We start from the raw sequence: 16,566 nt of genomic DNA on the forward strand, positions 1-16,566 counted from the left end.
GCCCCCCGAGGCAAGGATCCTGCCCAAGACCCGTACGAGCCGGAGAAGCCAAGCCCCCTTCTCGAGTACGCGACCCAAGGAAGACGAGCCGCCGCAACCGTAGTCGACCACCGCTCCCGCCCTATTCCTATCCCCATCCGCACCAGCAGCCGCAACCAGCACAGCAAACCCCTTCAGATCCAGAGCCCGCGCGTCTCAACCGTGCCCATCTCGCCCTTCCCACCCCTTTCACCACTCCCATCACCCATCTCAACCCCAACCCAAAGCCCACCTCAAACTCCCATCAACCCCAACAGCAACAACCCCGACAACAACAGCCCCAGCCCCAACCCCGACCCCATCTACTCCCTAGCGCACCTCGCCGGCGGCCGATACCACTACACGTCGCCCGAAGCCCAAACCATCTTCGCCGCCGTCGTCGAGCACTACAACAGCGCGGACCGGGCCCGGGCCCAGCTCGCAGCCACACCCTCCCTGACCCCTACGGGCGGCTCGCTGCTCGCATTCTTCCTGCTGGGTAGCGGCGGTCTACACGACCCGCTGAGCCGGGGGGAGGCGCGGCGGGTGTTCCGGGCGTCGGCTCCCGCGCTGGCGGATCTGGTGGATGAGGTGGTTGACTGGACGGGGGTGGAGGAGGAGGAGGATGTGAGTTTTTGGGTGGAGGGGTTGGGCGAGGATGAGGTTGTGAGGAGGTTGTGGTGGAGGTTTGTGGTGGAGGAGTTTTTGGGGGAGGGCGGGGGGAGGTTGTTTGGGTTGGATTGGGAGACGGATTATGCCGTGGAGACGGTGTTGGATAAGGGGATTGAGAGGATGAGGGTGAGGAGGGCGGAGAGGCGCGGAGAGGAGGGGGGGAGAAGAAGGAGGAAGTCTGTGGGATGCCTAGTACGTAAGTAAATCGTGTATTTCCTTGCTAGGAGGCTTGAGTATAGGAATTGTTCCGGTCGGCTTCCACCGAAACAGAGGCGAGAGGAAATTAACCCCAGAAAACGAATAAATGCCCTTTAGTACAAATCATGATAACTATCACTTTGTTGACGTATCTAAACCACATCTGCACGTTACATCATCTAGGCCAATACTCACTCCCACTAGTGGTAGTATACAAAGCAATCAAAACATCATACCTAGACCAGACTCTCGTAATAGCAATAGTTGGGTATCGTCGTCTTGACCACAAGTATCTATCCATCCGTGCACCCACAACGCCGTAGCCCTACGTCAAAGTTGACCGAGCCAGCAACAAACGCTACTGCTAAGGTGTGTCATCATCGTCGCTGTCAGACAGCACTTGTCGCCTCCTCTTCGCTTGCGGTCTGCGCGGGGACAGTTGGGGCAGATCATCCTCGCCATCCTCGTCCGCCGGGGGGGCCACTCTCGGCTTGGATGGCCCGGCCGGCTTCTTCGCGCTCTTAGCAACGAGCTCGGCCAAGTCGGGCATCTCGTCGTCCGAGTCCTGGGTCGAACCGAACTCGGGCGGTTCGTAGAACGGTTTCTCTTCGGCCGTGACCTGTTCTGTGCGCCGGTGGCGCAGGCTGAGACGCGACGAGCTGGGCGTCGTAGGATCGTTTGACCCTTGCCAGTTGCTGGACGAAAACACGTCGTCTCCGACGATGAAATCGTCCAGGTCGGCGCCGCTGTCGGAGCCATCTGTCTCTTCCATGTCACTCGTTCGGGTGCAATCGTCCCCAAAGTCTTCGATATGATCGTGGGCCCGCTTGAACCCTCCCCGGCCCCTTTTGGCTGCGCCCCGACCACGGCCACCGCGTCCTTGTGGTGTCGTCCCTTCGGTTGCAGTTTCTTCCGCTTCATCTTCGTCTTCTTCCGCCTCCTCACATTCGCTAAAGTAATTCGATTCCGATATACGTTTTCTAGTGAGGCTTGCTATCTGTCTTTCGAGCCGCTGGCAACTTGCTGCCTGCACGCTGTTTGTTGATACCGAGCTGTAGCCTGGGCCTTGTTTAGCGGGCTGCCCGGAGCCTCGTCTGCGAATGGCCGGGACTGGCAGCTGTTTCCACGACATTGTATCTATTTCGCCATACGGCTGAGTATACCTTTCTAGGGGATCTTGTGATTCCCCTAGAGTCCTAAACAACTTCACACATTTTCTCGTGTACTGGCCGTGCTTGAGGCTGACGGTACGTCGCAGCACTCTTTGAGAAGCTGGATGGGCTCCGAGGTTGATGTCATCGAAGCCGAGCTCTTGGACTTTGTCGAACGGTGTCTTCGGGAGTGTTTTGTACAATCTCTCGAAGCGTTCGGTTTGTGATTTGCTCAGCAGAACCTTCTCTAGCGGAGGCACTTCGACTAAGAAGTCGGTTTCGGCGGGCGGTTTGGGGATATTGGCAGCCCGTTCGGCGGGCTGGCCGAAGAACGAGGCTTTCAAATTCACGAAGCCTGTCTCTACGTCGTCGGGCATATTGAACTTCTTTTTGGCGACCTTTTTCCTTAGACCCGCCGCAGTCTTTTTCGGCTCGGGAAGGGAAGTATTTTGGGAGTTCTCAATGGGAATGTCGACGTGCCGTTTGTCAACTTCGGGCCTGATATCTCGAGGCACGATTCTTGTGGAGAGGTCGTGACGAAAGGTGAAGCCGTCGCCGTTGCAGATGAGCTGCTGCATTTTCTGGTAGTTGTCCTTCGCCTCCAGGAACTTTTCCTCCTCCTTGCCTTTCATCAGCAGCAGCACGATGTTACCTGCGCGTTTCCTGCCTGTGCGCCCCATCCGCTGCAACATGCGGATCGGCGAGGCGGAAGCGTCGTAACAAACGATTAGGTCGACTTGGCCAATATCAAGACCTTCCTCACCAATCGAAGTAGCCACAAGGACGTTGAAACCGCCGTTCTTGAACTTCTCGATGGTCTCGATTTGCTGCTTTTGCTTCATGCCCTCGCTCCTCTTTGAATCCGCTTGTCCCACAAATACGGTGGCACGGATAAGCGGCTGGTTGTTGAGAAGGCGAACAATCTCTTCGGCACTGTCGCGGTACTCGCTAAAGACAATGGCTCTTGTGTTGGAGTTTTCGCCCGCGTCGATAAAGTGGTTGACGAGGGTCTCACAAAGGTATGTCAACTTCGGGTGCCCGTTAAACTCTTCCATTCTCATCCAACGTTCGATCAGGGCCATCATCCTCTGGAAGCTCTCGTCGGCCAGGAGCTGCCGCTTGAGTTTTGAGCCCTGTCCTGGTTTGCCCTCCTCGCTAGACCGGAACTCAGCCAGGCCGTTGTAGAAGGGCTTGATGCCGTGAAAGTTGAGCAGCTTGATCAAGTGGGCCAGACTCTGCAGGATGCTAAAGACGGCCATCATCATGAATTTCACACCCTGGTTTGCATGTCCACCAGGCCCGGCCAACCATTCCTGCCTCGATTTGAGCAGCCCGAATGTTGTCAAGTTCATGGGATCTCTGCCGTAGTATATGTTTTGCGCGCTCAGCTTATCCACCAGGGGCTTGAGAGCCTTGGAAAATAAGCCCCTCACTTCGTGCATCTCGTCCGAGGGATCGAATGTTACCGTGTCAATGTTTCGTGAATGTACGTATTGACGAATGTCGATCGACTCCTCGGTCCTGATTTCCACGTGGGAAATACCAAGGTTGTCAATGATATCCTGCACGCCCTCCACCGTTGACCCGGGCGTGGCAGTCAGCGCAAGGATCCGGATGCTTTTGGAAAAGCGCCGAATGAACTCGACGACCTTGACGTAGGCGTAGTCCCCAGTTGCGCGGTGAGCCTCGTCGACCACAAGAAGAACAATGGATTTGGGATCGGCATATCCTTTAGACAAGTCGTTCATCAGGGTCTGTGGGGTCATGAAGAACAACCGTTTGCTCTCCCACTCCCCCTGCCGCAGGACTGGAGGGGTCTCGCCCGTGAGGAGTGTTGCCTGTGACCGAGGGATACCGGCAATTCCGAGACAGGCCTGGACTTGTTGAGATGCGAGGGGCTTCGTGGGTGCCACGAAAACGATTTTGGAGCGCTTGGTCCAGCGGAAATAGTTGAGCATGATGGTAGCAGCAATAAAGGTCTTGCCTAGGCCAGTGGGGAGGGCCACCAGCGTGTTGTGAAAGAGACCATTCTTCACGATGCTGAATTGGTAGTCTCGAATGGCGCCGAGGTTCAGGGGATAAACCCAGGTTGACAACTCGTCATGCTGAAGCTCGTGGTGCGTTGGGGTTTCGGGCGGGAGATCGGCACGGAATGGGCGACTGTTAGGCGCCTGCGATCCTGCCACACGATCTTCCTGGATTGTTGTTCCCCATAAGGTAGTCTGGCGCAAGTTCTGGGCTTGGATTTGGGCTTGAGTCTGGGCTGACGGTCTGGGTGGGTTGGGTCTCTTGGGTGAGGTATCAAAGGCGTTTGCAGGCGAGGTATTCAGAGACCCATGCCTGGTATTTCCCGGAGCCGGATTCCTGCTGAATGAGCCTGGAGCTCGGGCTATGGGCTGCCGATGAGAGGGCGGTTGTAAAGGCGGGGCTTTGACGGAGTTGGAGAATTGTGTTGATGGCCTGGGAAGAGGGGGGCGGGGACCACTGCCAAAACTGCGTGGTTGGTTGGCCTGCTCATTCGACGAGGCCGCAGCCGAGTCGGTAGCTTGAGTGAGGGCCAATATCATGTCCTCATCGGCGATGTCGCCAAACTCGTCGTCAAATTCATCGTCGTCCATCGCCCTGATCCCAAGGGTTGCGTTTTAGGCTGTCACGGCCAAAAAGAGAAAATATATAGGGCACGTGTCATTAGAAAATGGCTGGCCTGAACTGCCCAGTCCTCGTCGTATTTCCTTGTTGTGAAGGGATTGAAATGGCAATTTGAGTGGCGTGGCTCGGCGCCTAAGAAGCCGTGAAAATGCACCTCTTCAGAAGGTCCAAGTCCGTTAATTCAGCCCCAGGTAAAAAGACGCGACGGAAGAGACGCGCAATTACGCCAATGCACGTGATTGGCTTGAGCTGCCCGAGTCAACGGGCACCCACTACTTCGTACACTGATTTGTCGCTGCCTGCGGGCGAGCTGAGTTTCATTGTATCCTGGTAATTTTAAGCCATCTACTTAGCTAGTCCAGTACATTCGGTGCCTCAACAATGAAAGAGTACCTAAGTGGGGGGAATCTTAGTTCTCTTTGATGAAGCACATGCAAAGGCTCTCTGGTTTATTTTTGCAATCGTCGGGTTTAGAAGAGTTCTGGTCCGATGGCGACTTCAAAAATAAAAATAAAAATGATTCAAAGTTTTCGTTGCATTTTCGGGCATAGCACCCTAATGAATTTCTGTTCATTTCCCATTTCTCAGTCTGTACGGTTTGCTGAGGGTGACTCAAGACGGCTGAAACGAGGCTGGGAGACAGCCCAACGCTCGGGACTGGGACAGGGCAGCTCTTTAGGTTACATGGTGGGGTGGCTCCACACCAGGTACCTGTTGTGAGAAGTTGCTCTTTCATTCTTTCGCACCTCGCGTCCCGCACTCTTTCTTCCTTCTTCCAACAAACCCTTGCTACATTTACACACTCACCACTACGACCGCACCAACACTAATCCTAAATTTCTCACACTCATTCACAACTGTTCAAGTTCGGTCAATTACAATCGATGGCTCCTCCTACCGGCCCTCGAGCGAGCCGCGGCAATCGGTCGAGCCAGCGGGGCTCACGGGGTGGTGGCGGCATAGGAAAGCGTCGGGGCCCCTCTCGAACCGATCGGGATGGGGATGTTTCTATGGATAGCGTCAATGCGGCCAACCAACCAACCGGCCCTTCCACCCATTCCACACGTGGAAACCGAGGCTCCCGAGGTGGGAGAGGCTCTCGGGTGTCAACCCGGCTCGCCAGCAACGTACGCAATCACGCATCAGAAGATGGCACCGCTCGCAGTGATAAATCCCAGTTCAGCAACAAAGTCACTCTCAAGATTCACGGTCTCAACGACAGTAAAGCGTCCGGAAATCAGGACGGTGGCCTTCGTTCGCTCCTCGAATTTCTCGAGCGGAAATCTTCTAAAGGGCGTCCTGTCGTCCTCGGTAGAGTACGTTGCCTCCCTTTTTTTTTTTTTTTTTTTTTTTTTTTTTTTTTTTTGGTAACGTGCACCCTAACGCTGCCACCTAGGGAGTGATTCGGGGCGAGTGTGTGTGGCTTAAGGTCAAGCAAGCCGACGCGCCCCTTTTGTTGCGTCTGAACGGTTTCAGCTATGCCGGCGCCTCGTTAACCATCGAAGAGACCAACGATCCGATTCCTCCGCAAAACGCCCAATCAACCACCGACGGACCCGGGCCTAATCCGTCCGAGACAAGAGAAAAGTTACTGGCAGTCCTGAGCTCTCGCTACAACGCAGAACAGAAGCTCTTGGATCTATCAGCGCTGGGCGCCGATCAAAACCTCTTCAGCCTGGGCGCTTTCCAATCTAAGGCGTTAGCTGAGAAGTCTTTCAAGGTGTTGATGAGTCTTACGAATACGCGTTACGACAATCCTGTGGAGAAGGAAGCGGGCATCCAGGCGGTTACCATTGCCAACAACGACATCCACGACGTCTATGAGGTTTTCACCCTAGCCCAGACCCTACCTCATCTGCGCCGCCTCGATCTTAGTGGCAACAAGCTCGAGGATATGTCAAAACTCGCCAAGTGGCGTCACGAATTTCGCCGTTTGGAGGAGATGCATGCCCTTGGCAATCCCCTTGCTAGTCTACCAAACTACTCGACCCAAATGGTAGAATGGTTCCCAAGCCTACAGGTCTTGGATGGGCGCCGGGTCAGGACTCCCGAAGAGGCTGCAGAGGCCTTCAAGTCGTGGTTTCCTACTCCGCTTCCCCGTCTCCCATCCAACCTGCGAGATGGGGGTAACAACGTAGCGAGCACATTCATCCGTGGTTTCTTCACCACGTATGACCAGGACCGCGTTTCTCTGGCCAGGCAGTTCTACGATGACGACTCTGCCTTTTCCCTCAGGACCGGCGCAGAGCCTGTCCCAGACACCTACGACAACTTCTCCAGGAATCTAGAAACAATTGGCGTCCGAGGCTCGTCTACCCAGCAGCGGCTCTTTACGGGAAGCAACCTGATCGCCGAACTCTGGGCCCAGCTCCCTGCGACAAGGCATCCCAGCCTGGATTTGGTCGATGCGTGGCAGGTTGATTGCCATACTTTTCCGGGCTTGGCTGAGCCGTCTGGACAAGGCTTAGCTATGGGCTTAGCGATCACCGTCCACGGTCGATTTGAAGAAATTGACCCGACCCGACAGCTTCTTGGCACCCGCCAGTTTTCTCGTTCTTTTATCCTCGGACCGAGCAAGTCTGGTGCTCCGCACCCCTACCGGGTCATTAGCGACGAGCTCGCACTGCAAACCTGGGTACCGCAACAGCAAACACCGACCGCCGCCGTTCAGGCTCCGACCGTGACGCCTGCCCCGACAACGGCCGTTGCAGCGCCACCTTCCCGTGCTGGATGATGCCATGCGTGCTCAGATTGGTAGAAGAACTGTGCCGACAAACCGGGCATGACTCCCGAGTACTCTCGGGCTATGCTTGGCGGGATTAGCGGACTGGAACTTCGACCTCGCGTTGAAGTCGTTTCATGAGAAGAGAGGCGAATTGCCGCCGGAGGCTTTTGTACCCACTGCATAGTTTGCGGAGCGGGATGGATATGGATGTGGGGATATGAAGGTAAGTGTCTTTTTTCTGTCTATATTGGTTGCTGGTGACTAACTCGGTGCTCTAGGATAGAAGCGCGTTCACGATGTATTAGCGAAATCGAGATGGGAACAACGGATCATAAGAATCGGAAGCGATTGGTTTTAACCTTGTTCCTTGACAGCGGCTGTGATAAGGATGGAAAGCGTTGCGTATTGTCTCTCTGGCTTATTCCTCGGCATTGAAAAGGCTTTTCTTTACGTCTTCTCTTTTTCCTTTTAACTTTTGGCTGCGGCCGGAAGACTTGAAGTTGGGCTTTAAGGCGTTGAGGTTCTAAATGGAACGAACCGTTCTGCTTTTTTTGGTTATGGTTTGGTTTGGGGCGGGCGGGTTGGAAAATGTCCGCTTTTGTATTTCTTTTTCTGGCGTTTGGGGGCATTGGAACGGATTATACTTAGACGGACTGTGACACATCCCATTCAACGTGATACCCAGATTCAATACTTTACAGCGTCTCAGATCACCCGTTTTGGGAACTGAAGTGTGAATGGGTATCTTGAAGTAGTTTGCGAGGGGGCTTGAGGCTGACGGGTAGAAGTGGTACGATGCTGCGGTTGGTAACAAGCAACATTGGTGTCACAAATCGGTATGACAACCTTGTTGTCGTTAGGCAGTTAGGTGGTTATACAGATTGGTTACAACTCCATTCAATCACACTTCCAGCTGTGAAGGTAACTCGGGCAGGGGAAATCCAGAGTCTTCGATGAACCTCCTCTTCGCCATGACCTTCCGCCCATTTTAACCCCTGGCCGCCTCCAACAGGCACCTCGAGTTTGTCACGAGATGAAAGGGGAAGGATCCCAGTAAATAGTGGCGGTTTGCATAACATATCATCCACCAGGTTTGTATTTCAAACAGACACACTCCGTCGATCGGACATGGCAGGTCGAGTTCTCATCTGGTCACGAGCGAAGTGAATTAGCGAAAGAGCGTGCGGTTGGGTGAAAATTCGTCGCATTCACTACGCGCCCGCACCCTTTTATTGATTCGTGGTTCCCAAGCCATGTGACTGTGATGTTGAAATCCTATTATGGCCAATCACCGGCAGCAGTGAGCATGACAGCGTCCGCAGAGCCGCGCGGGACTTTGGGTGTGTGGTTTTTGAAGACTGACATCATCGCTCCTTTGGGGGCCCACTTCGGGTAAAATTGCATGTTCGCATGCGAACTTTCGAGCTCGCCAATTCCTCGTGGTGCAGAGACATGGGCGGGAAGTGGAGAGCATCCTTGCCCCGCCATTCGGGTGGAGGTGCAGACGCTTTCTCCGTTCTTGGTTAGGCTCGGTTTCCTGTCTGGGGTTCGAGCGTTTCAGGAAAAGGAAAGGACAGGGCCCTCATTCGACAAGGGCGAATCCACTGCTTGGGGGTTCGGAGCGACACACCGTTGGGAGTGGCAGTGTTGTATCACCACCAGCTGACTTTTTCATCTGAGTTCAGATTATCGTCGAGTTCCACCGCTGGATGAGAGCTGATTTCGGGGATGGAAGTTGATTTTGGGCCTCCGAATCTGTCAATGAGAGATGGGTATCCAGACGACTACGGTACACTAACTCACTGGGTTGACCAACGAGCAACTAACTAGGTACCTAGTCAGGGCTCTCATTTTTCTCTTCGTTTTCTTTTATTTTTCTTTCTTTTTCTCTGCCCTTGCGATGTCTGGCTCCTCTCCGGTTGGGCAGCCGAATCTCATCTCTTCAACAAGCAAGGAAACAAACGGGCCCCAGCGAGCCCATGGCCCAGTCTGCCGAGGCTGGTTGTTGATTCGGATTCGCGTTCTCCCACCAGCGCCCCTTTTCACCCCTCAAGATCAACCAGTTCGCCAAATGGCATGTTCTCCCTCCCTCGGCGGCACCCCATCTGGCACCGCAGCTGGCTGGGGCTGGGGAGTTCCTCGCATGACGAGCTTCAAATGAGGGCCCGAGGACCCCCCTGTCTGACCCGTCTCCTCCCCTGATTCGACCAGGCCCCCGGTTCCCTCCCCCTGTTCCGAGGCCCCGTTTTTGGCTCATTTCCCGTGCCTCCCCTTGCCGCCTACCCCGTCCGATGTCTCGGTGGCTCGCTGCCATGCGTGTCCCTCTCGTCTCCCTTGGTGTGGTGGTGTCTTGTTCAGGTCGCAATGCTCAGCTTCATGAAAGTTAGCAATTGACTTCTCGGTCGGCAAACCGAAACTCGTCCGGCACAGTTTTGCAGTTTGCCACAGGCCTTCTTGAACGTTGTCTTGTCTGCTTCTCTCCTTCGCAACCGCAGGAAAGCCGTTTGCTTTACCCCCGGGCTCGACACGAGCGTGGACCATCAGCGCCAGGGGCTCGCAGTAGCATCGTGTGCGTTCCATCGACCCTTTCGCGGCAAAGGCCCCAATTCCACGTAACCCCCTCTCCATCCTGCGACACGGGGGCTCCTCAGGAAAACCTTCGTTTCCTCGCCGTTTGTTCCTCGGAAACAACCCAGAGTTTTGTTCCGTCGATCATCTTCTCCCTCCAACAGGCCGGTCCTCGAACTTCCAGATCGACGTTTGGCCGTTTTTTTCCTGCTCATTCGATTGACGCGAGATATTCTTCCTCTGGGTCTCCTGGGAATATTGGTCCGCTTCTTTGGCATTCGAAGTTCTTGCTACTTGCCGGCCGTTGACGGCGCAATACGAACGCACGACACTCTGCCCCGGACACGCAACCCCGACATGTCTTGCTGACGAGGACCATCATTGAGGTTCCCCCCCTCTCCATTGGAGGCACCGATTGCCTAGGTCGGTTGTGTCGCCGGCACAGGCCGAAATTCCGCCACGATGCCGCTCCCTAAACCAAAAACGCCGTTGAATAACGCGTGTTCGGTCATATTCAACAACACACTTTACACATACTCGGCCGATGCCTTCCAGTCATTGCGGCTTGTACCGGGGGCGAAATGGAAGGTGCTGCCCCAGGGTGAGAAGGTGAAGGGGGCTGCTTGCGTCGGTTCAACAACAGGGACAGCGTCGACGTCGGCTTTCTTCGTTGTCGGGGGTGTTGGCGGGACGGATGAGTACCAGGGGCTGCAGAAATTTACGTACGAGACGGGGCAATGGGAGTCGGTAAAGCTGCTGGATAAGGTGACACACCAGCGGGTAGGACACAGTGCCGTTTACCTGAACAGCACCGACTCGATCCTCGTCTACGCCGGCAACCAGGACGGGTCCAACGGGCCCTCAACATCGACATTTACGATTGGCGCCTCGGCGCCACACGAAGTCCGTTCATATGACACGAGCGGGCCACCGTCAGTCAACCCAATTCTGCTGTCCTGGTCTCCCAGCGAGGCGGCCTTGATCGGCGGGAGTACGTGGAACGCACAGGTTATGCTATTCAATGCGGCTGATAAGAAATGGGTCGACTCGGGAGCATCCCTTGCCGCGCCACTACCGAAGGATACATCCGCCATCCAGGCGGTGTTGATGACGGGCGATGATGGGTCCAAGAACCTTCTCACTTTCGACATGTCCGAGTCACCAAACATGGTCAAACGAACGGTTCTATTCAAGGGCCCCGGTGTACCGGTTCAGAAAGCTGCGCCGGTTCGCAGGCGGGCGTCGAGAAGGAGTGAGCATGGGCTGAGCGGTAAGGAGAAGAGGGCCGGTGAGCCCTTGACGATAAACAACTGGCCGGCATACAACTCGACTTCGGCCCCTAAAGTCACTCGGAGCAACTTTTGCTCTCTGCTCAGGGCTCCGACGGCATTGGTCGTCATTGCTGGCGGGAACCGTCCGCCGACGATGTTCTATGCATGTTCGATGCCAGAGACAACAGTTGGGAGGGATGCTGAGTCCAAGCTCTCCCCAGGTTCGTCTTCTTTCGACTGAATCTTCCTCCACGCTCTCTTCCTCAACGTCCTCATGGGACAGCCACATCAACAAGGCTAAGTTCGACATCAACATCCTTACCCTCCACTACCTCCCTCACAGTTAGCGCGACGAACCCAACGGTCGCCACCCAAACACCGACAGAAGCCGCGGCAGCGGCAGTTACGGATGGCTCCGATCCACAATTAAACACCATCCTTGGTGCAGTCCTAGGGAGTATCTTTGGTGCCGCGATTCTCCTGGTCCTCGCGTATGTCTGCATCAGGCGGCGGAAGAGGCAGGGTCATGTAGAGTCCGGCCACGTGAGCTCGGGCAAGCGGGCGGGTACCGAGCGAGAAGGACAGTATCGGGTTCGCCAAAGAGAGCCTTGCTTTTGGCCAGGGTCCGCCGGGCGTCTTCCGCGGCCACCAGCAACAAGGCTCCCAGAGCTCCTTCTCATCGATGGCGATCCTCATGGGCTCGCGCGGGCGAGAAGTCGGCTGCGACTGGGCTCGGTCGGAAGTCGAGCAATGAGAGCAGGCGTGATTCATCCGACAGCACCTTCAAAGCCTTCAAGAGCACCATTAGCAAGCCGATGGCACAGCCTACTCCGCCCCCCGCAGCTGCTCGGCCGCCACCGCCATCCCAGCAGACCCGGGACGAGAAGGGTGTCGCGTTCGCAACCCGCACGGTTGATGCGAAGCCACGAACCTTGACGGCAGGGGCTGATAAGCAAGGGGACACGAGGCGCAGCTCCGGGTGGAACAGGTACTGGTCTGGTGGCTCGGCGCTGAACCTTTTGGGGTTCGGCAACGGCAACAACAATAGCAACAGCAACAACATTAATCCTAACAATGTCGCCGCTCACAACTCACGGCGGACCACCCTTGCCTCCGACCGTAGTTCAAACTACAGCAACCCGCACCGCATGACCCAAGACAGCGCGACGGTGCCGCCTCTATTCCCCGCCTCTGCGGAACCTCGGATGTCCTTCAGCCGTGTCAATGCTCACAGCCCGACCATCGCCGTGTACAACGATAAGCTGAACCAGGGCATGAGCGGCCGAATCGAGACACAGCGTCCGGTCAGCGCGGTGAGCGACATGTCGGCCTCGGCGTACTCGAGCGGCATCCCCGAGTCTGTGCAAGACGCCTGGGACGCGGCGGCCGCCGGCAAGCCTTGGGGAGCGGACCGGTCGCTGAACGACTCGTCTACCGGCGTCTACTCGACGCCCCTCGCGCCTGCTTCCCAGGGTCTAAAGCCCCCGTCGCAGGGCCCGCCGCGCCGGAACCAACCCCCCGTGCGCGACGACATGAGCTGGCTTAACCTAGGTGGCAACTAAAACACCACCGATCCGCCATGTTTGCCTTCGACTCTTCCCCTCCCTACCCTCTCGGGGATGTCGCCTTCTGCGATAATACCCCTGCGGTGCGCGACTGCCACGGCCTCCTTGATCGCGTTATGCCCCATGAAGGCCACGTTCCTCTGAAGTACCGTCTTTCAGCGTGCTATCTCCTTGCATATCCGAACCCGGCGTTCATCAACGTTAGACTCCCGCTCACTACAACTACAACCACCATCGTCGGCGTCCCTCGAGGCACACTCAACAAACCCCGGGAACCTCCCGATCTGTTTTATTTGATTTTTCTCTTGCCATTTCAGGGCCGGTTCATATACCATATTTTCGTTTCTCTCTTGCTATCTGGTACTATATCCTGTACATTGTGGCGCACCTTTCTGTTTGCTATCCATTACTAGCATTTCCAACTAGCGGCCCGGGGTCGGTCATAAAAACCTCCCTTTTTTTTCACCCTTGTCTCACCAGATTTTCTTTTTTGTTTCGACAAATCTGGTACCAGCGCATATGCTTGCTGTTGGCTTCCTCGGCAATATATTGTGCACTACCGTACATATCTGTTTTCTTTTTTTGTCTGTTTTCTATTGATCGGCACTGGATAATTATCTCGCTGTGGTGAGAGGGACCTTGAGAGAAGGGGAGAAGAAGCAACTGCTGCCGAGCGCACGCTATGAACAACCTAGCTAGGCCCGGGGCCTGTACTGTGGACGATTTGTGGTGTGGTTGGAAATTCCCAACCGTGCAATTGTATCTAGGAACTCAACTGTTTACTACATATTTGTTGTGAATAAGCAGTAAATACCTAGTTTATTGGCTATTAACGAATCTCCTGTTTTGGCCTGAGGTGAGGAAGTGTTGCGTGAGAGGACGAAGCTACCGGTCCTGCCAATAGGGGAAGTCAATACGAATAATTAGCTTGCAGACTCAACGAACCAGCGTCTCCCTTGCTCTATTGCGGAACCGGGTAACATCGTACAGCAAATAGTTTAGGCGGGTTTCAGCCGTGTCGCATTGCCGGTCAAACGCGACAACCAAGGCAACTCGGGCGAGGTCCGGCAGAAGCCGGGATGGAAGATGTGCAAGACTTCCAGCTGCTTTCCCCCAAGTTTGCCACGCGGTTATCATGCAACGCCATCCGCAAAAAATCGTCGACCGAGGGCTGGAAGGATCACAAGCCACCCCCCCATCCCGCCGTCATGGTTGCGCCTCGTAGTCACTGGGGGTCAGGTCCGTCTTCTCGCTGAGAAGGCGCCTCAGGGCGCCCCGTCGGTCAACAAAGTGAGACGGCCGCCTCGCCACATAGTTAAGCTTCCCAAAACGAGCGTTATGCACACAAATCCATTCTAGTTCTCGGTGCCAGAGAGCGGGATATGTCTCGTGATAATTACGGGGTGTTCCACCCTGAATAGTCTTGTCGGTCTCGAGTCGATCTCACCAGTCAGCTGCCAGATCGGCGTAATGGATATTTTTGGTTAGCTCTCTCTGTCTTCGGTCAACCGTGAGTGGTTCGAGCTTTGAAGGTGCCGTCAAGCAAGGCAGGCACCGTATAGGCTGGAGGAAAACTCTCACTTGCGCCTAAAACTGCCCCCCACCTTCCGTGGGGTTTTGATCTGTCAATGAAGCCACCAGAGGCAAGTGGGTCACATGCGCAGCCGAGCAGCTGCAGACAGGCCCGCCCATCTCGCATCCGTTGCATCTCTTGCATCTCCAACGGCTGCGGCACAGCGCCCTCCCCCCCAGCAGTGTACGACTCCATCGCAGGCCTGTATGCAGGACAGCCGTGACGAAACTAGCATTTTTGTCGGATTGCTCTTGGTTTTTGATTTGACACCCACGAAGTTTGATGTTTTGATACACGAGTAGACACTTGCGGGCCAAGGAAACGGAGAAGAGATGGAAAAAATCCCGGTTCTTCGGGACGGCCCCTTGGCCTGTGCTCGGGACGCCTGCAGGACATTTCTGGTGCGAGCCGCCAAGACCCTTCCGGGTGCCACTCCCCACGCATCCCGTCCACAATTCAGGTCGCGCAGATTTGAACATGGAAGATCATGAACGTCATTGGAACTCGGGTACTGCCTGGAATCAGCCTCCGTCTTGGGTGTGAAATGACCATGTGTCTCGAGTGTGTCACCAGATATCCTGATGACTCGGTGCCCCCGACTTCCATGGAAGCCACCTTAGGTAGTAGGATTTCAGGACGGGATCGCTGTCTCTTTGGGCATGTTCCCGGCCATCCATCTCCATGCACCCGCTTCCACTTCCACACCTGGGCATCCCCGGGTAGTGCACCGAACTTTCGTCCGTTACGCGTGCAGAGGATACCCCCTAGGCCATGGAAGTGACAAACTTTTCTCCCGGTGTTCGGAGCCTCACATTGGTTTTGGCAGTTGATGTAACCTTGGAACAGACTGGAGTCAAAACCCCGAGGCCTGGAAAGCCTAGCCAGTCCACCTGAAGCCTCCCGCTGTTGGGAGCTGGAAGGGTTTGCGGGGCGGCGGAGCGGGGCATGAAGGGAGCGCAATTAGCACACATGGCCGTGGGGCACAACCGAGCGCTGGCCATAGACGGGCCTTCTTTCCATTTCAACCTGTCGTCCCCCCACCACCCGCCCACTCCCCCCGTCTCAGGGTCTCGACTCTGAGAAAGGCCGCCCAAACACCAGCAGGTGTAGTCACATCAAGGCTCTCTCGCTATCTTTGTATCCTCACGGCGTCCTCGACGGTTCTCTCACCTTCCTCCGGCTCTTTGCAAGCGATTCCCGCCCACTCGGCACTCGGTAGACCGGCTTTTCCCGGCCGATTCGTCGAATCAGCAGCGGGTCGCAGATGAGACATCCGGCCCGTGTTCCGAACGAACGAAAGAGACCGGCTCTCCGCAGGAACGCACTTCCGCCGAATTACGTGGACGACCGATCGCGCAATCTGTCTCGTGCGATAGAGAAAATTGACGGGTTCAGACCTTCCTGAACTTGGTCCTTTCCAAAACCGCGTGGCATACCCTAGGAATTCGACTTTTCGAACCCTAGATAGACCCTAGGGCCATCATGGACTCGTCAAGTTGGGCCGTCGCCGATCATTCGGTCCACCAGGCGCCCGAGGATGATTTCCAACAATATCTGGATATGAATGGCATGGGCAATCTGGGCGATGGCATGAACTACAACTTCCAGGACTTTCAGGCCTCGGGCGGCCCTCAGTTGCTGCAATCGCACCCCCGGGAGCAGCTTGACATGCCCATGAGCGGCACCGACGCACCAATTCTCCTGTCGCCCGCTGTCCCAGCCATGCAGCACCACATGCCACCCATCACAAGCGCGGCTTCCTACCAGAGCGTACCCGCCACCATGATGCCGCCCCCCAGCCCGAACGAGGCCATCGTTGACACGATCGAGGCGCAGATACAATTCCTTCAACAGCAAAAAATGCGGCACCAGCAGCGACATATGGAGGAACAGCAGGCGGCCTTCTTCAACCGCCAGCAGAGAAGCATGGTTCCCCCGACGCTCCCAAAGTCTGGAGCTCCAAGCGGGATCCAACCACTACTATCCTCCGTCCAGTGGGCCGGAGCAGCAACAGCCACAACAACCGCAACAACAACAACAGCAGCAGCAGCAACAACAGCAGCAGCAGCAACAGGTCATCGAGTACCGGTATCAAAGGTTAAAGGACCAGGCAGACGTAGGTTGAGGAGATTTTGCCTCTTGGTTGAGAGCCATGTCCGCTGATCTTACCGCTAGA

The 16,566-nt window shown here is 55.6% G+C and overlaps 5 protein-coding genes across 5 annotated transcripts in view; 4 read left to right on the forward strand and 1 right to left on the reverse strand.

The window, feature by feature from the left end:
- CHGG_00777 (uncharacterized protein) overlaps window positions 1–923 on the forward strand; it is a gene marked incomplete at both ends in the record, with an annotated part of 1,588 nt that extends 665 nt beyond the window's left edge. The window contains 2 exons of the mRNA XM_001219997.1: window positions 80–645; window positions 915–923. Coding sequence (XP_001219998.1) covers window positions 80–645; window positions 915–923 — 575 coding nt within the window. The remainder of the gene's footprint in view (window positions 1–79; window positions 646–914) is intronic.
- Window positions 924–1,252: 329 nt separating this feature from the next.
- CHGG_00778 (uncharacterized protein) lies at window positions 1,253–4,657 on the reverse strand (the record flags this gene model as incomplete). Its single annotated transcript, XM_001219998.1, has 1 exon — window positions 1,253–4,657. One exon carries the CDS (start codon window positions 4,655–4,657, stop codon window positions 1,253–1,255), a length of 3,405 nt encoding a protein of 1,134 aa, XP_001219999.1.
- A 915-nt stretch (window positions 4,658–5,572) lies between these two features.
- Window positions 5,573–7,422, forward strand: CHGG_00779 (uncharacterized protein; the record flags this gene model as incomplete). The annotated part of the gene is made up of 2 exons (XM_001219999.1): window positions 5,573–6,004; window positions 6,085–7,422. 2 exons carry the CDS (start codon window positions 5,573–5,575, stop codon window positions 7,420–7,422), a joined length of 1,770 nt encoding a protein of 589 aa, XP_001220000.1.
- Window positions 7,423–10,443: 3,021 nt separating this feature from the next.
- CHGG_00780 (uncharacterized protein) lies at window positions 10,444–12,814 on the forward strand (the record flags this gene model as incomplete). The annotated part of the gene is made up of 3 exons (XM_001220000.1): window positions 10,444–11,473; window positions 11,596–11,743; window positions 11,875–12,814. The coding sequence occupies 3 exons, from the start codon at window positions 10,444–10,446 to the stop codon at window positions 12,812–12,814; spliced, it is 2,118 nt and encodes a 705-aa protein (XP_001220001.1).
- A 3,058-nt stretch (window positions 12,815–15,872) lies between these two features.
- Window positions 15,873–16,566, forward strand: part of CHGG_00781 (uncharacterized protein) — a gene marked incomplete at both ends in the record, with an annotated part of 2,199 nt that continues 1,505 nt past the window's right edge. The window contains 2 exons of the mRNA XM_001220001.1: window positions 15,873–16,093; window positions 16,386–16,506. Of these exons, the coding sequence (XP_001220002.1) occupies window positions 15,873–16,093; window positions 16,386–16,506 (342 nt within the window). The remainder of the gene's footprint in view (window positions 16,094–16,385; window positions 16,507–16,566) is intronic.

Source organism: Chaetomium globosum, genomic scaffold (assembly GCF_000143365.1).
Source record: "Chaetomium globosum CBS 148.51 scaffold_1 genomic scaffold, whole genome shotgun sequence".
Lineage (NCBI taxonomy): Eukaryota > Fungi > Ascomycota > Sordariomycetes > Sordariales > Chaetomiaceae > Chaetomium > Chaetomium globosum.